This window comes from Sparus aurata, chromosome 17 (genome assembly GCF_900880675.1).
Source record: "Sparus aurata chromosome 17, fSpaAur1.1, whole genome shotgun sequence".
Taxonomy (NCBI): domain Eukaryota; kingdom Metazoa; phylum Chordata; class Actinopteri; order Spariformes; family Sparidae; genus Sparus; species Sparus aurata.
Window position 1 is genome coordinate 22,830,394 of NC_044203.1, and position 27,045 is coordinate 22,857,438.

A 27,045-nucleotide genomic window follows, 5' to 3' on the forward strand; every position below is an offset into this window, starting at 1 on the left:
TGTTCTCTGCTACAAATAAGGAAATAAAAGTGAATGAAGAAAGAGGAGACACTTTACCTGTTCTCCATTGAGGGCCTGTACGATGCTGACATCGCCCTCATCACTGAGTTCAAACAAGATGACTTTGCCTTTGTGTTTAAACCGAGGAGCGCCAGCTAAGTACAGCCTCTTCCAGTCACCAACTATCACAGATGACACTGTGTAACCTGAAAACACAGAGTTTAAGAGTCATACAGCTGTTGTTGAATGTTTTTAATCTCTTACCACAAAATCAGTGTACTTGATACATTTTGATTATGAAAATGAACCTCTTTAGAAATGAGTTAGTACTGAGTCACATCTTGTTGACGTCAAAATCTTGTCATCAGGTTACGTGTTCATTAAGTTTAAAGTGTTGTCTTACTTCAGTCTCCTCTGAAACAGTGTGGGTTTTACATGGAAGTCTTGGTTTTAAAAAAAAATGTTAGAAAACAATGTTATGATGTCATCTTGGGATTTAACAGACTAATTTCACTATTTTCTTATACTTCACAGACATAAAAATTATTCGAATAATTGATAAAACAACAGACTAAGTGATATATATATTTTTTTTGGCTTTTTTTTTTTAATGGCTTTATTGAAAGTACAGCTGTAGATGTGACAGGAAACAGGGGGAGAGAGAGGGGGAGTGACATGCAGCAAAGGGACCTGGGCCGGGAGTCGAACCCAGGTCCGCTGCAGAGCCTCGGCACATGGGGCGCGCGCTCTACCAAATGAGCTAAATGGCGCCCCAGACTAAGTGATATTGTAAATAATAGTTAGTTGAGATCCTAAACCTATTATAACCAAACCCACTAGTAGGTGAGGAGTGTGTCATCGCCCAGAACTCATTTTTGCCTCAGCCCAGTTGCAGGTTAATACGTTTCTCATCTTTGCGCTTCCCACTAATTATATCTGATATCACCATGTTGGTGTGGTTCCTATGACATCATAATTACTAAGTAAAAAGCGATGAAATTGGACTTATTGTTGACTTATGTTTACACTAAGTTTGCGGTCAGTCAAAGCAATAACCACATAACAACACAACATAATCAGTGTAATGCAGTAACCTGCAAAATTCACATGTATGAGCCTTTCAGCATCATCATGTTCATTGGTGATAGGTACCTAAATAAGCAGCATGATTTTTGAGCTCCAGCGGAAACTCGCTTTCAAAAGCCTCTCTGGGCGGCATGATGCGACCACTGGTCCCTTCCTTCAACACACCGCCATCCCAGTCGTAGGCGCCCACCATTCCAAAGAGGATGCCATCCTGAAGAGCAGAGAAGAACACAGATGGACGCAAACAGATAAAACACATGAACTTTACACTAAAATGAGCTGTGAACAGCTGACTAGACTTACATCCAGTGTGTGTGTGGAGAAGCCAATCTGAGACATCTCCATGTGGAACGAGCTCTGGTTGTAGCCCAGCGTGCCTGTGAGGGGGCAGACACAGCAAGTCAAGTTTCTTCACACATCTCCTCCCTTCCTTCCTCTCCCTCTCAGGATCTGATCTAGATGGCATTGTTTTCACCCTCACTCAACATGAGGACCACAGGTGGCAGACATGCCTCTCCCTTTCCTTTCCTCCTGTCCCTTCCTCTCTCATTCCCTGGACATTTAAGAGGTGGCATCACTTTTCATCAGCCTTCCTCTCATGTTCCTGCAACTGCTGTGATAACCGTACACTCCTTCTACCTTCTTTTCCTTTTCATGCTTTTTTTGCAGGACCACTGTTTATTTTCTCACATGGACCCAATTCTACTTCACTTCCCCCTCTTAAATATTCTTCTTCTGTCTCAGATTCTTGCATTTCATTCTTCCTCTTCTTTCTTAGACTCTACGTTCAGTCTTTTCGTATCCTTGTGTTTGTTTCCTTTATATGGGTTTACTTATCAATGTAATTTATAATCAAAATATGTTGATTAGTTGGACAGTGTTACAGTAGAAAGTTTGCCAAGTCAACACTCTCTTTATGTGAAAAACTGTTCACATAAGTGACTTAAAATAAAGAAAATGTTGGTATAATTGCTGTCATGCATGTAAATAAAGATAACTAAACTAGGTGTATTTACTACTTTATTGTGAATATTATCAATCGAACATTGAAAAGAGATGATTTGAAAATATTGTCTCAAGTGATAAATTACATAATACGACAGACTACAGCTAATAGTTATAAATAATAAATAAAGTTTGGAATTCATTTTACAAATGTTTTTTCTGCTTGACATCAATACATCTGTGCTCTAATGCAGAATGTGGTTGACATGTGATTGACGTTTATCATCTTAAAACCAGTCAGTATTTGTATTTTATAACTAAAATGTTTCTCTCAACTCTAAAAAATCTCAACAAAATATACACATTAGACATTAAATATCTATATTTTTGTGCTCAAGAACTGCCACATTTATGCTTTCTTAGTTTTTTTTCATTCATCTACAAACCTTCCAGAGTGAAGATACGATCTCCTAGGGCGTCCACAATGTCATTGAGCGCAGCTTCGTCGGTCACATTGAAAAAGTATTTGTCGTCAGGGTCGCTGGCGATATACTTGATCTCACTTATGAATGTCTCGGGGTCTTGCTGCCGGCGGATGTAATGACCCAGAACCTAGGGTCCAGCGTGAGAGAACAAGAGATGGAAAAATAGAGGGAATATGGTAAATGAATAAGCAGATAACACAAGCTCAATAAAACATTGAGGGATTAAGCTGGATGCAGAGAAAGAGAGTGAGAAAACCAGAGAGCATAAACAGACTTTTTGGCATGAATCAGAGGAATGACTTCTCCATGTTTCTGAAGGACACTGAAGAGAGGAAGATGAAAATAGGTTCTCTGTGCGTCGTCCAGCAGTATGTAGGTGAATTTGGCTGGCTGAATCAGGTACTTCCCAGTTTGAGCACTGATTGATTTGCAGACTTTAACTGTACAAACAGACAAACATTTCAACACAGCTGTGTCTTCATCATAGAAGGGAAGGAAAAGTGAGAGCAAGCACCACCAACATGTACTCTGAAGTAGCACACAAGTAACCTGGAGTCAGTGTTGGATTGTGGTCGCACTCAAGTGATTTACTTGTACATTACCTGAGTATTTCCAATTCATGCAACTTTATACTTATATATACTAAGAGAAAAAACTTTGTGCGCTTTACTCCACTCCACATCTCTGAAAGCTGTTTTTTAATTTGAATTTTGTGTTTTCCTTTAATGGTTGAGATATTCTCCCATTTCTAAAAAATAAACTATTTAAAAAGCCTCTTGGATAAGCTGGGCATCGCGATGCCTAAAAGCCAAAAACAGGGCTGTTTATTGTTACAGATTAAAAAATCACAACAAAATTCTAGTTGTTTTCAGAAATGTAAAAATACATTTTGCTCATACCACTTTTAAATATAAGGTTTTGGATCTAGGATTTTACTTGTAGTGTAGTATTTTCACATAGTTGTATCAGTACTTAAGTAAAGTCTTCTATCACTGCCTGAAACAGCACGATTAAACTGTCAATAAAATAAAAATAAACACACTTCATTGCTCGTGTAATTTACTAGCAATTAAGCCATACCTCAATGCAACAAACTGACTGGAAAACACAGGAACGGAGGAAACGGTAGCCAACAGAAATTTGTAAATGAAGAGCACAGGCCTAGCTGTGAGGTGAAGAGATGACTGATGAGTAAGATTTACTGTAGCAGCAGTGGCCGATGGCTTTACGCCTGAAGTACAAATGAGAAAATTCCAAAAGAGAAACCAAACCCAAGAATCTCCCCCTGTGACTCCCGCTGCCAAGCAAACTAAGGAAATCCTCTGTTTTCGAAGGGTAGTGGATGGAGTGGGGTGTAGTGTGTAACGAGAAGAGAGCCTACATATAAATATGAACATTAAGATCTTAGAGAAGCTGAGAAATTCCACCCAAGCTGCCAACTGCTTTCGGTTTTTACAGTCATGAACAGAGAAAGAGGACATTAAAGAGAAAGTTTTGTTAAAATATAAAGCACATTTCCAGATTTAAGGGATTTAGAAACATAATATGTATATATATGAATGTACATACATATAAACCTACATAAATACATTCATACATGGCTCCGCAGAAACCTGTCCCCCACAAACACACACTTACAGCCTCTAACCCTCACTGATGTATAAAACACAGTCTGTAGTGACCGTACTCCTGTTTTTAAAGTCCCATGTGAGCCATTTTCACTGCACACATACACACACACACACACACACACACGCACGCACACACTTACAGGCAGCAGCACAGAGAGCAACATCAAAATATGAGGCTGCTGTTACAAGTAGTACCAACCTGTCATCACTTTGACATTTAAGGCAAACATTCAGCCACAAAATTCCTCTTCATTCTGGCTTGTTTTCTTCAGTTTGGTGTTTCTGTTAGGCTGCGTGTACAGTTTCTGCTCTGTCCACACCTTGACTCCGTCTCTGGCTGTCTGTTTTCTTCTCTCAAATTTAAACTTTAATTGAGCTAGCACTGTGTTGTGCATATATCAGAGAAAGCTGTGATTTATGTAGCACAGTGATATGAACATAACAACACGTTTTAAGACAATTTATGGTTTGCAAAACCTTATCCTGTCCCTGTTTTACCCTTGGATGGTCAGGATTTAGAACTAAGAGTAGCACAGCATTTTAAAGTGTCGGTTCATTCAGATCACAGGAAAGCAATCTCAGATTGGTGATAGTTATTACTGTAGGTTATGCAAACCACACATCCATTTTTGCCAATTAGAATTAATCCATACCTACACCTTTTCACACACACACTTGATCTCCATACCAGATTTCAGCCTACTAAGCTGAAAACTGTGGCAGCCAAGGGGTGAGGACATTTTTGAGGACCAGCTGCCGACCCTCAGTGTGACATAACAGTTTTTTTTTTTTTCATTTTCACTCCTTTCTCTTGAGGTATTCAGCAGCAATTCATTCAAATACAACACAATGGAGAATTTCACCTGTGGCATTGAAACCACAAAATCAATTTCTCTGATCTCTGTTGTGTTAGTGTGGCAGCAGACATTTCAGCAATGCATTTTGTCAGCCTTTTGAGCCAATGCTATTAAGACTGAATGCACTTAATTTCTTTTGATGTCTTCTGTCAGAGAGACAGTCTGACAGTTTCTGGAAGTCACAGCTGAATTTTTGATGAGATCCAGGTCTGATCAAAAAGCAAATCTGTTGTTCCAGAGCCAGGCCAAAGCCTTATAAATTGTTTGTCTGATTTCTCTAGCGGGTCGGGGCATAAAAATTGAGAACCCCTGGTACAAAACAAATGGAAAATACAAACTAACCAAACTCTATAATAATGTAAACATAAGGAATATCCAAACGGGCCTAATTGAACTTCTCCATCCATAGATTACTAGGTCTATGCATATTTCTTTGTCGGCACTTTGCCACTCCTGCTCCATGTTGGCTCATGATCTCCTCTTCTGTGGTTCTAGCGGAGTCTGGACAATCCTCAGCCTCTCTTGTGGGTAAGGGAGGGGTCTGCAACCAGTCCTACCACGAGACTCTGTCTGCCCCACTGACACTAAAACCATGCCACCACTCAGTGTGTGTCTGTGTTGAGGGGGTCGGGCGGGGCTGGAAATGAGTTTTTGTTCCTACTGGACTATTCTAGTGCCCCCAGGGGTTCATTTTGTAATTTAGAGATGTTATTTTTGGGGGTGTAGTGGTTGTGGTATTGTGTGGTCGCTTTAGGGTGTAGATCGTCACTGTACCACTTTAACACAATGTGTGAGGAATGTCAGGGATGCACACCCCACTGATAATGGAGGTTAGTTGTTTGTGTGTTTTCCACAATAGCTTCACTCTTTTCATGTTTAAAAAAAGCTCCTGAATCAACATGTTTGAGCACTGTGAGACATTAAAACTTTCAAAAAAAGCCCAGAAAACTGTCATTCTTAATGATTTCACTTTCTTAAAATCAAACAACCAATCGAGACTTGATGAGATTTACTCACAGCAATCGCATATCTGGTGATGTTTCTGTTCTCGCACTCCTTCAAAGCCTCTGGTAGCTCCTCCCCATCATGCGACTCTCCGTCCGTCACTACAATCATCACCTTGGTGGCGCCGTCCCTGGATCCACGCTCAGCGCTGAATGCCTCTGTGCTATGATGAAAGAAAGGGCAGACTGAGATAAAGAATGTCAGGCTAGTTTGCTAAAAAAATGAATGATGATTTTGATTCACAACAGCGAAAGCAAGAAAGAAATAGAAAAAAAAAAGAAAAGGAAAATACAAGGAGTGAAAGAGCCTGAGGGAGAGGCAGGACACCAGGGAGTATCAGGCACTTGGTTTCCTAAAATCTCAAATAAACATAAACGCCTATAAGATAATATACAATTTCAAGTCCTTCTCTGAGAAAATGAATAGCCAGTAAAACACTGAGACATTGGATTTAAGCTCTCAACTGGACCTTGCCACATCTATATTAGTCATGCTTGACACACATACATTAGCTGCCAGTTTCATCTTGGTCACTGCATGTGTCACTGCACACAGCGACCGCATCTGTGCATTCCCATCCGGTTGTGCCATGATACAAAGAGGAAACCTAAATGACAAACACACGAACAGACACAAGCCGCACCCTGTTTGTCTGCAGGAAACCTGTTCTCAGTGGGACCTGCTTCAAGCAGTGAATAGGATTGGTAAGCCTCAGACCAACACACACATGCACGCATTCGCGCACACACACACACACACACACGTGCGCACACACGAACACACACACACACACACACACACACACACATACACACACACAGAACGGGGGAGAGTAGTCACTGCTAGTGAACTCAGTCATTTTCAGGCCCAACTCCAGCCCTTGCCTAAATATAACATCGTGGTCAGCCACAAGAAACTCAGAGTTAAAAACAACCGTTTCCCCTATGCAGTCTGCAAATTACATAGGGAGCCGAGAGGAGAAAAAAGAGTAGAGGAGGAAAGTAATGGAAAACTCGATGAGTGAACGACTGAAGAAGATGAGAAAAGAAAGTTAGCAAAAAGGTAAATAATAAGTCTGATAAGACAAGAAAGGTAGCTAGCAAAAAAGGAGGAAAACAAGACCAGAGGGGAAAGAAAGGGAGTGGGAATGCAAATTAAAAGAATGATAAAAGATGGTAAAATTAAGCCAGATATTACAATTGAGAAGTGTTCTCAATCCTGCTTTGATGTGATAATAAGTGTGATGTACACAGTCACATAAAAAAAGCCAGGGAAAGAGAGAAAAACTATATAAAAACTAGAAAAATGTGGTAGAGGACTGAACAGAGACAAAAACGACAAGACAGGACGGACATGAACAGATATGAGAAGAAGAATAAAAAAGAAACAGGAGGAAGCGACGAAAAATAAGAATGAAAGACACAAGTAGATAAGAAAGAGGGAAGGGGAGATAAAAGAGGGGAGAAAGTGAGTGGAGCTAATTGGGAGGCCTGCCTGTATTTACAACCCATTTTATGGATTCACAGCAGTGCGGTAATGACACGGCACAGTGGTCTGTGAGTGTACTTTTGTGCGCGTGTTTGTGTGTGGCTAAGTGAGTGAGAGCGTCTGGGACGGGTGGAGCAATATAAAAATCAGTGGCTAATCCAATTGTAGAGGACTGTTTGATGTCCATGCATGAGTCTGTCATCTACTCTGCATTCAAACCAGTCCAGTGCTCACCACTATTGTCATTTACATGTCAGCATTTCACTGTGTGCAGTGAAAAAATGTGGTTCTTTTAAAGGCTGAGGCAAAGTTCTTTAAACGATTATGTGTGACATTTTGGGAAATTCACTCTTTTACTTTCTCACAGACATTAAGATGATCAGGAAAAACTTCAGCAATAGTGTCTGAATGTACTGGAGCACACGGATTAATGGTCCAATGTATAACAAAGATGATTACTGAGCCTATTACCAACTCAGCAAATACTGATGCTTAGGAATGGCAGCCGACACAATCTACAATCCCAAAGCCTCAGTATCATACTCAAAAATCAACTTTGTTACAAATTGGACTTTTAATGCAACAAACTTTATCAAATGACTTCGATACCATGTGACTCTTCATCACAAGTGGATTCCATTCCTGAAATCTCTCATGTCTTCATAAGTAAAAAATAAAGCTACAGCCGGCAGAAATGCAATATTTTCTCTTACAGTGTAGAGTTTTAAATTAAATTGTAATGTTTTTAGTGTTTTCTTGCTTTTCGGCAAGTTGACTCATCTAAATTTGAACTTGAAAATTTGAAGAGCCAGTTGTTATGCCGTCTTAAGATCACCACACCAACTGGCGTGTACCAATTGTCCACACAAAAATAAAATCTTCAAACGATGCCAGGGTGATATATTTAGGAGCTATTTTAGCGAAGTGTTTGGGTTTAGGGTTAAGTTTATAATAAGGACAAGGTTAGGGTAAAGGTCAAAGGTCAAACATGCAGGGAGCAGGGAGCAGGGTTAAAGTTGAGGTTCAGGGAGCCAAGGAATGAATCAATATCCGCCCTGGTAAGTATAGTAATACAGTGTGTGTATGGTGTGAGCCCTTAATATGTGTGTATGTGTTCATTCATGTATGTACTGTAAGTGTATGCGTGTGTTTTTACAGCTGCAGGAACACGACTTGGCTGACCAGGCTGGGTCAGTCTGTGCCACACCTGCAGTCATGCTGAGCCAGCAGCCAACTCGACCAGCTCAGCTAATCTCAGTGTTTTTATACCCCCGTCACTTTGCTGCCGAGTGCCAGTGCTGCTATCTGTCCATCTGTACTGTGTGTGTGTGTGTGAGAGAGTCAAAACAGAAGTTCTTCAGTTATTTCAAAAACTGTATCCCTCGCTTAACTTTCTTTCTCTGACGCACACACTTGAGAAAACATTCACTTTTGCAATTTCAAAATGACTCCTGAGTAAAAAACTTTTCTTGTTTCTGTCCTAAGCACTGATGAGTCTACTGATCTGACCAGGTGGGAGAGGTGCAGTAATGTCTGGATTTCCTGTCACTGGTGTTTTAATGCCACAGTTACACTTTTTTACTGGTTCCATTTTCCAGTCACTGCTTTTCAACTACCTTTTAAACGTTTCCTTAACTCCTACATTTTACCTTTAATAGTACCAGAAAACAGGAACTCTCCAATTACCTGCATGCATCTGTGTGTGTGTCTGTGTGTGTGTGTGTGTGTGTGTGTGTGTGTGTGTGTGTGTGTGTGTGTGTGTGTGTGTGCGTGCGCACAAGTGGAACACCTCTCCAAGATACACATCCCAAAATGGAAGACGTGGCCACACAAAAGGTCTGGGTGTGGTGCTCTATGTGGGTATGACTTTAATAAAGTAGGAATTTTATTTTGAAAAGAAAGATATTTTAAGACTGAGGTTTTCATTAAGCCACTGAACCTCAACCTATAGATCTGTTTCTTTAGACTTAGGTTACCAGCTTAAATACCCCCAACATACTTCTTCAAAGAAAAGCCATGAAAGTGATGACAACAGTACAGTCAGGAGTAGGTTAAGAAGAGTATTTTAAAGATGGTCTCAGCATTTTGTCAGGGTTTTACTATCTATATATCTCTGCTCAGTAACTGGTATTTACATATGCTTCCAAACAGAACTATATGAATTTAAAAACGATATTTATATGGAAAATTATTGAGATATACATGGCCAACAATGCATGGAGACAAATAAGTTAAGAGGTTAACCTGCCAGCTGTGTAACCAGTTTCTTGAAAAATCTAGTTATAAGATTGATTAACCACAATGCATGCACTCTAACTTATATATGTTACACAGCAAAGATTCTACCAATGTTAGCTAATGTTATGATGTCACCACAAAGGACACATGGTCTGTCCGAAATCAGCCGCAAGTTACAAGATTTATCAGCCTAGTCTAGTTGAGAATATTCAGGACTAGAAAAAATGGAAGTAGGAATTTCGTAGACATGCCAGAGAATATGGAGGTTTCCATAGGAACAAATGGATTTGCAGTTCACTCGCATATGTACACAGAGCTATGTGGAAATAAGGTGTTAGAGACATGTTTGTATTACTGTGGCAAAATCTAAGAATCACTTGTCACTCTATTTATGGTCTCCACCAACTTTAGTTGCTAAATGATCCACTATGTTCACAGGCTAGTTCGTAATAGTGTCTGTCTGCTGTTTGATAGAGGGCAAGTAGCATACGGTGGGTTTGATGGAGATTTGTCAGTGGAAACAGCTGCCGGGTTTGGCTGGAAACAAGTTTGATGAGAGAGTGAACCAAAACAATTGCCAAAAGTTGCTGGTCATAATATGTATATTGTATATTTACACAAATTGATTGGAGCAACTTTAAGTATCCCATGTTATACTCGTTCAACATATCCTTGTCTGATCGCTTGGTAAGTTGTAAATCAAAAGCAGCCTGAGGGATCATATTTGAGCATATCATTAAAAAGTAGAACAGACTAGAAGAAAATAGACCTGACTGATCTTATAACAATAAATTAAACAGTAATATATTTAGAGAAAATCCTGAAGAATGTGATGTGAAATATCTAAACATTCAGACAGTTTCCAGTTCACCAGCCAAGTAGGATTTAGTACAAAGAACATTAGCCAGTAAGAATGAAGTCTCAGTGATTGACAGGCCTACCAGGCCATGTGGATGGCATATGCAGTGCGCGTCTCCCGTCCCTCCTGTCTGCTGATGTTCTTGGCGGCCTCCACCACCTCCTGTGTGGTCTGGTAGTCCTTCAGAGACCACTCATGGACTGCTACCTCACCATACTGCAGTACACCAACCTGAATGTGCACACACACGCACAGAAAAAAACACTCAAGCATTTCAGTGATGCCACATGTTCATGGTTGTGCTGGTTCATAGTTCTGGAAAGCAACATCTGAGACTCTTGTTTCTCGGGTGAACTATCTCTTTAAGTACCAATCCTGTTATTAAAGCAAACTGTGCACTTGGGGAATTTTTGAATTCATTCAAAAACCAGAGGTATTTCCTCTTCACCTCACATTGCCTGCTACCCCTTACCCCCACCCTCCCTTTTCAAAGCCCAATCTTCCCTCTCACTACTTTTGTTGTTTAGCTAAGAATAATGTCCCCGGACCCCCAGCCATCCTCTCCAACTTCCACTCCTCCAAAACCTCAAGTAAGCTCGGCTCATGTCCCTTTACATTACTAAAGCAATTCATTCTGGTCATAATTTGCCAAACTGCTTCTTTTATATATGTCACTCTATGTATGTTTTCACTCAAGGGACTAGCTTGTCTTACTATTTTGGCCAACAGTTGAGGGGTTCCAGCGGTTTAAATGGGAGACTCACTCAAGTTCAAAACCGCAACTTTCCATTACCAATGTAGATAATGTTTATAGGCAGTGCAACTACACATCGACTTGTACTTTTACCTGCATCTGGTCCGAGCTGATGTGGAACTTGCTGAGGATGTTGCTGAGGAAGTTCTGGACCTCATACCAGGGATAGATACTGTTGGAGCCATCCAGCACGATCACGATGTCCATGTATGTCGAGCACCCTGCCACATGTGGGAATTCAAAAATATTTGGTTAGCTGAAGCAGGCATGTGCAGCATGTTTCTTTGCCTCAATGAGTGTGCCAATATGTGGTTACTTTGCGCTGTTGGAGCGATGGTCTCTCTTGGTTCTAGGTCATCGCTGACAGAGGCACAGATGCCGGTGCTGAACATAGATGTACCACACTCTTGAGACCACAGAGGGGCACATGCCTGCCAAACACACAAAAACCCATATATATCAGCATCTGTCTTACAGGTGAAGCAATTCTGAGAGAATCTACAGTCAATTTGAGCGGTTTATATTTATAGGTGTTTGTGTTCAGCTCACAAGGCGTGTAGGTTTCTCAGTTATTATCAAAGGGTTTCAACACGTACACAAAAGTAGTCGGTTGACCCACAAATAAACACAGAAAAAAAGGCTAAATGTGGGCAGACAGGGAAAACAACTCCTAAGAGAGAATAAGTCATGGAAAAACTAGTATAGTGCGGTTTGGTGGATAGAAAAATGAGGGAGAGTCAGAGAGAGAGAGAGACTATTGTTGACATGTTGGCAGTCACTGTTGTCATGAGTGGTTTAACAGAGCTGCAACACCAGACCAGAGAGGCAATTTAAATCTGATTGTGCTAAATGTAGGGGGGTGAGTGTGGGGCTGTGGAGGGGGGCACCATATAAAATATTTTTGTCTTCAAAGCATGCCGTTTATTTGGCTTTCATACCAAGAGGGAGGAATTAAGGGGAGAGCGCGGAAAGAGGAGATAAAAGGGAAACTTGCGCACGCAGCAGCAGAGAGACAAAAGAGAGACAGAAAGTGGGGTGAATTGGGGGTAGAAGAAGAGAAAGAGAAACATCCTGGTTTTGCATGCCCTGTCATTATAGACAGGTTTCTCCTCAGGCACACAGACAGGCAGAGAAGAAGGGATGGAGTGAGGATTGAGAGAAAGGAAGGAGGGAAAAAGCATGAGAGGTGCTATGGCTTTTGGTAGGTCTGTCATTAACAAAGGGCCTGAGACGCATTCCGATCCTGTTATAGACCTGACCACTGGGGTTAAGATAAACACACACACACACACACTGAAATGGGCCAAGCTGAATGGCGTTCGTGAACTGTACACGACTCCACACCCGAAGCAGCAGTAAAAACCTGGCTGAATCCAAAACACGCAAGCACACTGGCATGACGAACACAAACAAACGGGCACACAAACATAGACACGGTAACTAACATACAAAACACATACTCCTGGCCCAGGCCAAAGTGTGTTCCTCTGCAATGCAGAAGCCTCAAAACTGGAGAAATCAAGATTAGAAAGCAACAGCAAGATGGCTGTATGATTTTTGCACTTAGGCTGGCACTCGACTGCTTCGGGACAAATTAAAACGTTTGGATTCTACAAGTGATTAATCAGTCCATGTGTCTGACTTGTGTGCATACGAATCTCCAAAATGACCCACAGGAAGTGTGGGATCAGTGAACCGCACGTGGTCACTTCTAAAGTCAAATAAAAACATACCAACAGAGCTGATTCATTAAAATTCTGTCAAACAAACACAACCTGGTCTTACCACATCCCTTCAGTCTTCACACACAACCCAAATGCCCAGGTAGCACAAATAAAGAGTCTTGTTTTCAGTGTTAAAATCACATACCAGGAATCCATCAGGTGAGTCTGGAGTCAACGTCATTCCCAGGTGAGAGTTCCTCAGGTTCTTTGAAACGTTCTGGAGAGCAGTCTCACCTGAGATAGACAGACAGATTAGTTTGATTAGTTAGTTTCCCAAGGAGAGTTGATTTAATAAAATAATTTTTTCATCTCACCTAGATTCACTTTGCTACAATTTGAGTTCCTCTCCTCTCCCACAATACATTTGTACACGTCTCCTCTTCTGTTGTTTGGTGGCCCATCCCAGGGAGCACCAACCAGCATTCTTTAACAGAATGACACAGTCAGTCATTTATCATCAAGACATAATTATGCATCTTCTTTATGTACAAATTATGACTGTTTACTTATTTCTCTTTCTCTTTCATTAGCTTATTGACAGACACTTACGATTTTTCTCCATCTGATTCATGTTGTAAAACAGAGAAGCCAAACAGAGCGTCTTCTGGACCAGTGAAGATCCGTGGATGCTTTACATCTATGTTAAAACACTGGCACAACTCTGAAAGACATCAAACAGGAGATCATTACCCAGAGGACAATGTTTAAAAAAAACAACATCTAAGTTTAGTAAAGAACCCCGTACTTTTAACAGTACTGACAAAATTGCGTCAATACTACCAAAGACCAGTTCATGTCACATAGAAATTTTCAAAAAATGTGTGCCTTAGAGCACATCCTACTGAGATTAGAGTTACTTAGAGTAGAGAAAGAAAGACAAGAGGGAGCGGGCAAGAGACTATGTCACCCCTGCTACTTGTTCCCGACACAGTAAGTCAGGGCAACGGTGGGCCAAAATTGGTCACAAATGTTGTTAGGCTGTCCAAAACGCGATGTAGACAACACTTGCAGCAATATTCATAATTTGAAATGCAAAGCTTTCCCAGGGAAACAAGTCAAACATGAAGAAACACAGGGTCAAACACATAACATATAAAACACTGAAGAGTGTTTCACAGTATGAAAGCCAAATCCACTGCTGCAGCCAGTGCCCACCAGTAAAAGTTCCCAAAAATACCAAATAGAAGCATCACAACCGAACATGTTATATCTCATTGTTTCATCCATACAAAGACAGAAGTGTAGATATGACAAATAACTATGTAATATGTGATACTGTATGCTGGCCTACTTTTGAGTATTCATCTTACTGTGCAGTATCAAGACGTTAAGAATTCAACTATTTCTGTAAGCTGCCATAGAATGTGTGAAAAACATGAAAAACAAAGAGCTAGAAGCCGTGTGTACATCTACAGTGCAGAGTCAGATTATAATTTCCCCACTTGGCCTTAGGGGGGGGTTAAGAAATATGGATAAACAGAGTGACCAAATGCAACCTCTGAAGAAAAAGGGAGTTCAGTCTGAGGGGAAAAAGGGAGAGGAAAGGGGAGAGAAGAGGCAAGAGAGGGAAGGGTGTGGGTTAGAAAAACTATGGAGTATAGTAAGCCTCCTGTTATGACACACAAGCCTACCCTTCATACAACCAGAGAGAGAGAGTAAGAGGTAAGGGAGACACAGAGAAGACAGAGCGCAACAAGATGGTAGTCAGACAGTCCACTGAGTTGTGAACATTAAGGTGTAAATAGAAGCATGAATACATGCTCCAACTGGAAAAATAAGTAGAGGACAGCTTATTTTTTTACAGTCTGAAGGGGAAAGTCCAAATATGCTTTTCTAAGGCAACAAAAAATAAATGTAGGTAGAAAATTACACTCTTTCATAGGTTAAATGTTTCCTGTTATCCTAATCAGAGTGGAACTCAATGAACAAAGGAAGTTTACTGAGATCTTTTATAATTTGAAATAAATCAGATTACTGATTTAAGGATTAATGATTTGCTAACAGTAACAAGTCACACAACTACTATCTTGCTGTGTTGCATGTCAGTGTCAAGAGGTTGTCTCCGTTGCCTTCATAACCAGTCAATCATATATCAACTCACATACTTTTTGGTAACACTTCTTACTAAAGATATTTATTCTTAATGGATAACAAGACGAGTGCTACTGCTCTGCTATGGGTTATATGCTAAGCACGCCAACATGCTCCCAATGACGATACTAACATCTTGATTTTTAGTAGGTATTGGATTCGCCATGTACACCAACTTGGTTTAGTTTGTTAGCATTCTAAAATGTGCTACTCAGCACTAAACAAAAAGTGTGATTGTGGCTGATGGGCAAGTCAAGAACCAAGGATTGAATAACTAGACATTTTTACCTGATGATGTCACCAGATGAAAAGACATCCTGAGTTGAACATTAACATGTGTACCAAGTTACATCACAAAAACAATGACCCAAAACGTCCATGTATGGCCACCTGGGAACAATCAACTATCTTTCTCCAGAATCACTCACCCCCATCTTAATCTCTATGAATAATCTAATTCTTAGAACAACAGCAAGAATAAATGGAACAGACTGTTTTTTGTTTCACATTTGGATGAGACCTTGTATTAAAGTGTATAAAAATAGTAGTATACCATGTAGATCACTCTACATTTTTCCTGTTGCTGCACAAGGGTTAGCCGATGAGGTCCAGTGGCAGACAGGAAATAAACTGTCTTTGCTTCTTCCTATAAATGCACATTTCCACTTAAATTAAAGAGCATTATCATGTTGTATTTTATTTTTCAGGCTCAGAAACACTATGACACTCTTGACAGATGGTATTTAACTTGTCCCACTTGGATATCTACTGTATGTTATTTGTGTCCCTGAAAAGCAGGGTGTGTTGGATGTGTTCTGTTAAAATAAATTTGACTTGACGTGTAATTTAGCAGCATCTGGGGGGCATCCACAGTAACTCTCATACATAACTCAGCAATTCTACTGGAGTAAAAGAAGTCAAGGATGTGGAACAAGACCAGAGCTCTGCTGCTGTGATTACACACCAGCTACTCACACACTTGTATACAGATACTTCCCCACTAATACACACTGACACACACACTCAGACAGACAGTTACCTTGGCAAGGCCAATCAGAGGGGGATTCCATTTGGTTTTGAGAGGGAAACTAGATACTTTCACTGTTTCTCTTCCATCTCTGCTCTTGATTTTCTCACACGCTCCTGTTTCTTCTACCTGCGCTTTCATTTTTCTGTTTCACACAGATGTTTTTACTGTAATATCATTTCATTTTCAGTCTAGTTTCCTCCTTTCTTGAGCTCAGATTTACCTACTGAAGAAGCTGCTAGCAGCATGCCTCTAGGGATGGCAATGTCATTCTGTTGCTTAGTCCACCATTTTGTTCCAGATTGAAATATCTCAACATATTTGTGATAGATTGCCATACAATTTAGCTCAGACTCCCATGCTTTCCAAAGGATGGATCCTGCTGATGATTGGTGATCCCCTGACTTATCTTCTGGAGCCATCAGCAAGTTAAATTGCAGTTATTGTGTGAAATATTTAACTCCTTTTTGGTTTGGTATGAAATTCATGGTCCCATGAGGATAAAGACTACTGACTTTGGAGATCCCCTGGACTTTTGTCTATTTGTGATTTTCACAACAGTGGTTGCCTGTGAAGTGTCTTAACAACTGTTGTTGGATCAATTGCCATGGAATTTGGTTAAGATTCATGTTCCCCAGAGGATGAGCTATGATTACTTTGCTGATCCCTTTTCATCCAGACCCATGATCAAATCAAAATCATAAGTTGTCATATACTTCAATCAATGACCAAACCTGCATAACTAATAACATCCCATCAGCCTTTTTGTGTTTAGTGCTAATTAGTAAATATTAGCGTTAGAGCCATAGCAATACATCTGTTGGCTGATCGTAATAATACAGATAAAAGATATAGGCTTTTCGCTATTGGTATATGTTGTCTAACAGGTGCTGATATGAAAACATTTTTGAACAAAACATAATTCAGAAAAATATGCTTGGATTCATTTCTATTTATCAAACTCCTGGTAAAGTTTACTGTGTCGGTGCCCTGACGTCATTTTTGACGAAAAAAAAAAAAGTTTATTGCTAAACTGTAAAATATCTTGTCACCATTACATATGTGCAGTGTCTTTGTGTTTGATAACTAATGTTAAGAAACATTGGAAAAACTTCACGGTTACGTACATTATCTGTGTGTACACCTCCGAAGAATAACCAAAATATGCATATCAGAATTATTTTACTCCCTCTGACCCAAAAAAATTGGTCAGGCCCTAGTAGCACGCCAATATGCTAAACTAAGACGGTGGACATGATAACCATTATGCCTGCTTAGCAACAGCATGTTAGCATGGAGACAGTAGCTTTTAACTCAACGCACTCCTGTGCTGAAGTAGAGCCACAACTGTAACTGTGAACTCCAAATCCTGTTTCTTCTCATCTTGCAGTTCTGTATGAGCTTCCAGTTATTTCAATGTCCAGGCCTCCAGTGACTCTGATGAAATTCAGCCATCAATCTGATTCTACACAGATGTGTGATGTGACTTCTCTAATGGGAATACGCAAGGATAGAGTAATTCCTTAAAACTAAACCATCCATTTTCATTGCCAGAGTGAACAAGTTATACTCTCCTTTTCTCTTCCACCACCCTTCTTTTACACAGTGCAGTAAAATGTTTGCTCTCTTTTCTTGTGGCAACATCACCCACTCTCTGAGTCCAAGTTTTTTCCGCAACAAACCAGGCCTCCGACAACAACCGCTGCTACTGATTTTCTCTGTCACTCTCCTATTTCACTCATTCTCTCATAAACCATAAATTGCTTCTTTCTTTTACCCCCTCTCCAATAACACACACAAACACACACAGACACACTGTAACTCTACCACAAGGCCCCCTCTCCATTCCCAATCCCTCCGACTCCCACAAAACTGTACCATCTTTCGCTGTTTTCCCTGTCCTGTCCTCCCTCTTCTGGTTCCATTGACATTGGGGTTTGTATATGACACTGTATCCACAGCCTGTTTGACCACCCATCACCATGACAACTGGCGGCAAACATTTATCATGGCAAACTGGGTCCAGATTCTCTCAACCACACGTTCGGCTCTGGGTGCTACTGCTGCTGGATGGCTATGATTGTGTAGAATATGTGTGTGCACATGTTGAGGGGACAGAAACTGAACTTGACATTATGACGATTAGGATACTATAGGAACACGGCAGCACTTATAGCAATGGACAGAGACGTTGATATATGTTATTCTAATTGGACTATCATTAAGTTTCTCTTTCTCGTTGTCTGGATCCGTCTCTTTAATTTACATCTCTGACTTATATCACCTCTGTGAAATGTTCTGCAGTAAAGATGTCTGCCGTACGACTGTCTGTTTCTATCATCTTCATTTAACCGAATCATGTTTCCCATGGATCTCCCTCATTCACCTCTTCTCACCCACTTTCACAGATTTTCTCTCCATTATCTGTTCTGTTCTCATCTCTGTCCCCCTCTCGTGGGGAATGGGGGAGGAAGATGAGGGGGAGTAGGAATGAAAGTCAGCGAATTATGGGAAAAGGAAAAAAACACACGAAGATAGCTGGGAGAATTATAGCGAAAATTTATGAATGACTGGTGAAACACACACACACACACACACACACACACACACACACCTGTATTCGACATCTCAGTAAAAGCATAACAGGGTGTAACAGACATGAGAAGCCTGCTGCCTGCATCAGGGGAGCTCTGCTGAAGCCATTAACATTACACACATACTCACTCACCTACATGCTCATGTATGACACATAAGGAGGCTAGCAAACTCACACACATGCAGAAACACTTTCACTGAGATCACATCAGCTACCATATAAATTAAGTCAAAGTTTACAGAGAGAAAAAGGAGAAAAATTACACCCTGCACGCTTGGTTTGAACACATAAATGAGGGCAATGTGCAAAACCTAACCACAGGCAACATAAGGTGTGTGTACATGTGTGTAGTATGTGGTGTAATTAACCTAAATGCTTGATGCTTTCCATGTTCAAGTATACTGCATAGCATGAAAACTAGCTGCATGGATAATGGTCCTTCTGTATACGTGATTACATTTGGCACAAATGCCAACATCTTAATCCATTAACTTTAGTGACTCTGTGTTTGTGTGAATGTGGTTATGGTCAGTGGTTAAAGTTAGCGTTGGGCCGCTATGAGATATTATTGAATATTGCGATATCTGCCATCATATGCTATATTCATAACAGCTGTTACTGTATTTGTGGGCTTTTATTTTGAGAAGAAAATGCATACTGAATTGTAATGGCAAGCGGAGGCAACGTATGTTGATATTGGCAAGTTAGGAATGAGATTGGGTTGGTAGAGTTCATTACAGGTTAATTGGCCTGATATAGTGGCATGTAACAGACAGACATGGAGGACTTAGATTCTAAGAAGAACACAAGTTACCACTTTGGCAATATTTCTGGTTTAAAGTGGGAGAAAATGAAGAGCCAAGCCTAGGCAAGGTGAGGGTGTGGTTAAGATTATGGTTAGGCACGTAATGGCTATGGTTAGGGTTAGGCTCCAGGAAATGAATGAGTCAATGAGCAAATTATATGTTTATGTAATTTCAGTGACATAAGTAAAATTATGTGTTGTGTTTGTGTGTGTGTGTGACATTTTTGCCAGTCCTCTCTTCAGGTCAGACAATCAGCTGCAGCTTCTCATTCAACTGCTCTGGACCGGGGCCACACGGGTCCTTCAACAATGACTATGGAGGCCAGATACAGTACCAGGGTGATTTATTGAGTTTCCTGGTTGACAGATACCAGTAGATTTGTTGCTAAAGTAAGTGCTAAATGCTGCTAAATTTAACGTTTGCTGCTGTTAGCTGGTTAACTTGTTAGAATAGAATAGAATTACTTTAATGATCCCAGACTGGGAAATTATTTTAAATTATTATTGTTAAGTGGCCCTATTAGCTGACTCAGCACTGCAATGCCAATAGCTAAAGCTGGCAAGAAAACTATCTTTGTACTGTATTTCCTGTCATCTTCTGTCTTCTCAGAGGTTGAGTTATGTCCCGGTCCGGCCCTGTTCAATGGAGGCTGCCAGGTGGGGAGACGCAGCATCAGAGTCTTGGTGGTTAGGAGGTGGGGCCGGGCGTGACCTACATTCAACGCTATTGGCTGTGGCATTTTGTACAGGAAACATGCAACTATGCCGAAGAAATACCTTTCTATTAGCCATTTCAAAGGGGAAATTTAAGAGTTGGTTAGAGGTTAAGGTCAGAGAGATTCCGAGCAGGTACAAAGTTAACACGCCTTGCACAACATAATATCTCAGTTTAACCCTTATCAGCTGCGTAAACACTTAATTTTGGTAGAAAACAATGGTCTTTTTCTTTGGTTTCTTGCTGGTGAGCAGGAATGGCTCAATGAGGTGTGTGAGGCTGCTCTACCTCAGCGAAAATGAGTACAGAAGGGGAAGCTGATGTTCATGCTCCATGGAGAAAACAGACATGGCACAGACGCCTTATTAGGGGGAACTTTAGACATCAAGACATAGCGATGGGAATCGCTGATACGGACGATGAGGTTGAGTTACACAGCTGCCAGGGTCAGAGGGTGTCAGCTGAAAGAGGAGATGAACTAGTAACCTTTTGGCAGAGGATACATGCCAATATCTCTGATCATTTCAAACATCTCCTGGTAGCTGGAGGCCTCCAACTAGAATGAAATATTTGCTCGACACTGGCATGACTGATAGATTTACTAAAGGATCGGACATTGGACCACAGAACATTACTTCGCTGGACTCATGTGTAACTTCCTATACCTTTGATCTTTTTGGCAAATGGAGTGTGGCCATATGTTTTAATATGGCTGCTTCTCTCCTCTCCTGCACATAGTCATGTTAGGAATGTCTTCATGGTCAGTCACTTACTGTCTCACAGCATAAAGCTCTGTGGGTCTCAAGGAGGCATGTGTGGCACTTTTACACACATGTTGTCCATGTAAGTGCAAAAGTTGAGCAGGTTAATGAGCATATCAGCCAGAGAAACAGAGCTGAAGGACAAGAGAGCAACTCCGAAGTGAAAAGTCATCAATCATGGACAAGAGGTTGAGTTTAGTTCTCCAAAGTTCAAGATTCCTGTTGCTGTTCAGACTCTAATTATCATTAAGCTGTTTCATCTTATTCTAACATGTGTTAAAACAAAATGTCTTAACCCAAACATAACCTTAAAATGAATGTAAGGTAGTTCTTACCTTTAAGAAGGAGGATGAGCTCCAGGCACAACAGGTATTTACGCAGCTCCATTTAAAAGAACTGAATGAAAGCAAAGTCTCTCGTCTATTTTTTTCTTCCTTTTTTTTCTGTTTACAAAGTGGTCTCCCCTGAGCTGTAGGAAATGTAGCGCATCGGCGTCCACCACACACAAAGATAAACACACACGCTTTTTCAGCTCTCTCTTTCCCCAAGAGAGGCGTAAAATCCGGTCAAATGGTGATGCAGTGGCATGTCTGCTGCTGTGTGCGTGGGTGCTCAACTCAGGACGTTTACAAAAGTTGTTAAATCTGGAATAAAATTAAATAAACCAAGTCAACACAAATATTCTTGTCTAGGATTTTCGCGTCTTTGTGTTTAAGTCCCTGTATGACTATCTGAGTGACGCCACAGTGTATGAAAGGATCTTTAAGATGAAGGAAAACAAAAACTTATTTGACACCTCAGTGACCCATGTTTTCGGCATGAAATTCCTGCACCTGTCCCATCCAACAAGAAGCCGCAGTTCAGAGTCATTTAACCATCACTAATGTGTAACACCTTCCCAAACAGTCCATCAGCAGCGCACTTTATCCCTCCTGACTCTGGAGCGCTTCTTTGAAGATCAAGCTCCCCTGTAGACAGAAAGTCTGCTCAAGCCCAAATTTTGAGGAGAGTTTCTGCGTGAGGTTCCTCTGATAAGTTGTTGTCCGCGATCCTCTATGCTGATTTTTTTTTCCACAAACAAAAAGGTTGTTTCCCGTCTGTTTCCGTCAGTGTAAATATGTGCCTCTAGTAACGGATTTCTCTCACTTGGAAATGAAAGAGCGCATTTATCCTCAGAGCTCCCCTCCCTCCACCCGTCCTCCTCCATCCACCAGACTCCTCTCTGAGCAACTGCTTCACATTGACAAACCTCAAACCCACATCTCTCCCTCTCTCTCTCTCTCTCCCTCTCTCTCTCTCTCCCACTCTCCCTGTTTTTCAAACATACTCTGACGATTTCTCTCACTCAAATCTTTCAGTTTGCTCACCACTGACTTATTTTGACTATTTCTTTCTTTGCCAGCTTTATGGTTGTCAGGTTGTGGATAATCTTGTGTTCTTAAGTTTTTCACAAAGCAATGAGCAAAAGATAGTAAATCTGCAGCAAAGAAATTCTATTAAATCATGAATAACACATTTATACAACAACCAGTCAAGTCTGATTTCAGTGCAGATGCCCTGATTCTCTTTTTTTGGAAGGTTAAAGTGATTGCATCGGATTGTTTGTGAATGTTTTTTGATTAAACTCAGACGTCGGCTAAAAAGACAAAACAAGTGTAAAGCTGGAAGAATATTTTTTTCACGACCTGGCAAGCCAAAAGTTAACTAACTGATCATTTACGACTATATTGCTCTGGTAAATCAATTAATGAATGAGGCGCCAGAAATCTTTATCAGCCTTTGTAAATGGTACAAGCATGAATGCATGAACCCTACAGAGTCTCTGTTTCATGGCATGGTTGGGGGCCACTGGCTAGTCATAGGTGTAGCTAATAGCATAATTAAATTCTGCACTCTGCTAGAAAGGGGCAGTCATAATTATTAATACATATCTTCTATGGAAAAGCAATCTGAGAATGAAAAAGACAATTGTGGCACGATACGGGCAAGACAATCAAGCCTCAGGTTAGCTAAATTAATTCAGAAGTTCAAGATAGTTAAATTTTTGATAGAGAAGAAAAAAAACAATGTTTTTAGAGTAAATATTAACATCTTGCTCTCAATGGATATGTGATTTCTTTGTAGTTATTCTGTGTGATCACCATATGCCTGTGATGAAACATTTCTATCCTGACACGTCTCTTCCAGGATGACAATACCCCCATCTACAGGACATGAGAGTTCAGTGAATGAAGAAAGAGCACAGAGGCGAAACAGTGATGCCAAAAAAGCAAGACATTCAATATCATATCCTTGATTATCATACATTTTGAGTCTTTTGGTAATCAATTGACAAGACACATAGGTCATACATTATCTGTTGTAAATGTAAAGGTAAATGTAAACCTAGAGAATGAAAGGCTGTGTTGCATAAAGAAATAAAAATAAATGAAAGTGTTTATTTTGTTTTAATGTGCTGCGATTCTCCAATTTAACCGCATCCCAAAATTTGGTTTGGTTAACCACCATCTTACAAGATGTTATCATCTAACATGGGCGGAAAGCTCTTTGTACAATTTCTGGCTTGACAAATGAAAACAAAATCAAAGCAGTTTAGACAAATGTTCTAGATTATAAATGTTTCAGGTCAGGGTAAGAGTTATTCTCTGGGTTTGTGGTCTGCCTTTTAAGGTGACGGAGGAAGGCTGCCTAGGTATAGTATTGTTACGTTAATAATACTCATGAATTATGAATTCCACTTCTTCCATGGAGTTCTCTGTCTTGCATATTCTTGTAAAGCTCTTTAGCGCCACTCTCAGGCCTCTACAATATGTACACATGTCCACAGTTGCTTAGGATAGAAAGTTAGCAAACCCTGTATCTGTGATGAAAGAAACTAAGCTTGATATATTGATCTCCTGATGGTGCAGTCACTTTGGGTCTTCCTAATCTTGCTTTTGATGAAACACATCCATTTTCTGTGTGCACATGTAGTGCTCCCTTAAAAAGCTTGAGTCTTGCCATGATTTGACACAAAGTAAAGCCTCTCTTTGCTAGAATAACAATTTAACTTCTGACACATTCACTGATTTTCAAAATTCAAAAAAATAAAAAAACCCTTCTAATCATTTACAAGTGTATGTGACAATATCAGAATTGTTCAGTATGATCTCAGAATAATTAGCTCCATCTTAACCAGTTACAAAATTAAAATGACACCTTGATCAAGCATTGATAAGTCAAACAAATATAATACTGAAATGAGCCACTCCGCAAAGCGGCCACTTCTAATTACAAAAAGCCAACAGACAGCCTTAGATTTAACCAAAAACAGCTCTGCTGTGCATAGGGACCATTATGTCGAATGTATGTGATTATATGATGTGCCCTGCTGTCTTTAAGATACATTTCTATTAGACATCTATTCTTCCTTGAAGTGGCAAACATCACACATCAGGCACTCTAAATTCAGGAGCAGGATCTTGGTCAACTTTTACAGAGGTGCAATAGAAAGCATCCTGACTGGAAGCATCACAAAATGACACAGTTCGTGCATGGCCCAGGACAGGAAGGCTCTGCAGCGGGTGATTAGAACATCACTGGTACCATCTACAGAGCATCAGTGACATCAGTGAGTGAGATGTCTGAACAGAGCCTAAAGGATACTAAAAGACAACACCAGCACTTCTAAATACATGTAGCAGGACTCAAGGACTAAACCTCCATCTTAAATCTACCTTGTACCTTGTACTTTGTTCACAAAGTTAATAATACTGTTCCTAGTTTAACGAAAGCAGTTAGCAACATATTACATAATACGTAAGACGAACAAGAAATTTTAATGCCAGGATGTCAGACATTTAGTCACCACTGTGCAATTGCCTGGTGCACCTGGTGCTCTGCGTAATATCCTGTCAGCCCTGATACAAGGCTCGATGTTATTATCTTGAAAAAAGAATTTTTAAAATGTAAGTGATATAGTGTTACAGCTTTCTATCAGTGTGCAGAGTAACCTCCCTACATTAGTGGCAGTGCTGCTCAGCAGGACTCCAGTCAGTGAGCGAGGAAGAAGTTGAGCGCCATCTTTGATTTAACGTTGGTTGTTTCAACTTTCAGACCAAATGATTCCAACTAATTCATGTTTTTGTAATTTAACACCCACCTACCGTCGCACCTGATAAGTCGCAAAGAAGTCTGTATTTCTTTTGGTTAGCTCATATGTAATGAATTAGACAATGAATCAATATTAGTCCGGCAACGAATTAAATGAAGACCTCAACGACAGACATGTCAGGTTTCTGATAACAGCCATCTACGACCGTTGGCAAGCTAGCTACCTGACTGTATGCTACTTTGCTAGCACCGAGGTGAGTGACAGATGAACGAAGTGGAACATTTAAGATGTTTTTTCTCAAGACTTAAACACGTGGAAATGTTTTTCTTACCTTCCTCTGGCGGACAAAGAGAAGACGTTAACGAGGTGACACTCTTAGCCTGTTTCCACTGGATGTGTAAGTTTTTGGCTATCGAGTTTGAAGCTAATCGCCCGTTGTGGGTTTGTCTCTCCTGACCCCTAGTGGCCAAAAATGGCTGAACAAGGGGATATCTGCTGGGCGAATGACAGCTACATGAAATTCAAGTTATTAAAGATAAATACACTAGAACAATATGAGAAATATACCAAATTCCACCTTATGACTTGTTTAGTGAGGTGTATATTCATGGCCCTCTGCTTGTTTTCCAGCTCGCAAGTCTGCATTTCAGAATATATTCACATGTGAACACTTATTTGCAATAAATCCATATTTGTATCTTCAAATCAAATCAATTCAAATATATTTATATAGCAATCACATTGCCTCAATGGGCTTTACAATCTGTACAGGGAACGACATCCTCTGTCATTACACCCTAGATTTGAGTAACCTCAGGAAGAGCCACAGACGAGGGATCCCTCTCCCAGGACGGACGGACGTGATGCAATAGATGTTGCATGTGCAGAAAAGAACAACAAAGTCACAGTTTACAAGTTGCATTATATCTGCTCCGACACAAATAATAATACATGTAAAGTGTGTGGACCCAGAAGGAAGACTGAGCAGGCCTAGGAATTGCTAAGTTGTGCCTGAACCACCCAACCTCCTCTCCACCTGGAATAGGGCAGGCCACACCAGATAATTAGCAGTAAAACAGAGAAGATCATAGTTAAGAGGCATCACATTTTAGAGAAATACAGATATAAGGAGAATATAACAGAGGAGAGCAATGATCTAGCAAAGCCACAGGTATGACGAGCCAGGAGAGGTAGATGGTCCCAGGGGCCTGTGGTCCATCCGAAGGGAGTCTGAATGAAAAGAGGAGGAGGAGGAGGAGGAGGAGGAGAGAGCTTCTCTGAAATCACTTTTGATAAGTGGATTCTGTGTCCTAATTTGCGCAAGCCCTTATCTGCTTCAGATAGATTATTATTTATTTTATTCTTAATTTGAAGGCTGAGGGCCTAAATCCTGTCCCAGTTATACTTAGTATGTAGCATGTCTGGGGAAACAACTCTGTGGAGGAAAATGTATTTGTTTTTACTGGGTAAATTCAGACATTACACAGTTAATTCTTTACATTACAGCCGGACATTAATTAGCACGTAAAAAGAGGGTACAGTGGCAGTGGTAGATCAGACATATATTATTATTTGAAAATGAACACTAAATTCAGGACATTTAACTGGACCCTGTTAAGTAAGATGCTGTTGCAGAATTTCAAAAATTAGAATACAAATTCCTGTCAAAAAACATGCCCTGTGAAAGGGTTAATGTACCATTTTAAGGTATTGAGGTTAACTGTTACCTGTAAGGTTTTGTTTAGTTTCTTGTTTTAAAATCTGAGCTGCAGACTTTCTGGTGTCACATTTAGGAATTAAAAAATGTCACTTGTCACCACTTGGTGTCGCTCTGTTTCAGCAAATGTATTTTTCTGGCGAAACAGCCTAATGGTGTGTTTGAATA

The 27,045-nt window shown here is 40.4% G+C and overlaps 1 protein-coding gene and 1 long non-coding RNA gene across 3 annotated transcripts in view; one reads left to right on the forward strand and one right to left on the reverse strand.

The window, feature by feature from the left end:
* The window catches only part of itga10 (integrin, alpha 10), a 31,921-nt gene extending 6,149 nt beyond the window's left edge, over positions 1-25,772 (reverse strand). The window contains exons 1-13 of one of the 2 annotated variants that reach the window (XM_030392448.1): positions 25,738-25,772; positions 25,492-25,652; positions 13,622-13,733; positions 13,387-13,496; positions 13,218-13,306; positions 11,665-11,779; positions 11,442-11,569; positions 10,677-10,825; positions 6,022-6,172; positions 2,478-2,643; positions 1,390-1,463; positions 1,153-1,297; positions 58-206 (exon numbers count right to left, since the gene is read on the reverse strand). In XM_030392448.1, coding sequence (XP_030248308.1) covers positions 58-206; positions 1,153-1,297; positions 1,390-1,463; positions 2,478-2,643; positions 6,022-6,172; positions 10,677-10,825; positions 11,442-11,569; positions 11,665-11,779; positions 13,218-13,306; positions 13,387-13,496; positions 13,622-13,733; positions 25,492-25,652; positions 25,738-25,769 — 1,581 coding nt within the window. In that variant the 5' untranslated portion in view covers positions 25,770-25,772. Of the gene's footprint in view, positions 1-57; positions 207-1,152; positions 1,298-1,389; positions 1,464-2,477; positions 2,644-6,021; positions 6,173-10,676; positions 10,826-11,441; positions 11,570-11,664; positions 11,780-13,217; positions 13,307-13,386; positions 13,497-13,621; positions 13,734-21,402; positions 22,254-25,491; positions 25,653-25,737 lie in introns of those variants that run through there. The other variant, XM_030392449.1, reaches the window with a different exon arrangement.
* Positions 25,136-27,045, forward strand: part of LOC115566599 (uncharacterized) — a 38,354-nt gene continuing 36,444 nt past the window's right edge. The window contains exon 1 of the long non-coding RNA XR_003981057.1: positions 25,136-25,413. This is a non-coding gene — a long non-coding RNA (uncharacterized LOC115566599). The remainder of the gene's footprint in view (positions 25,414-27,045) is intronic.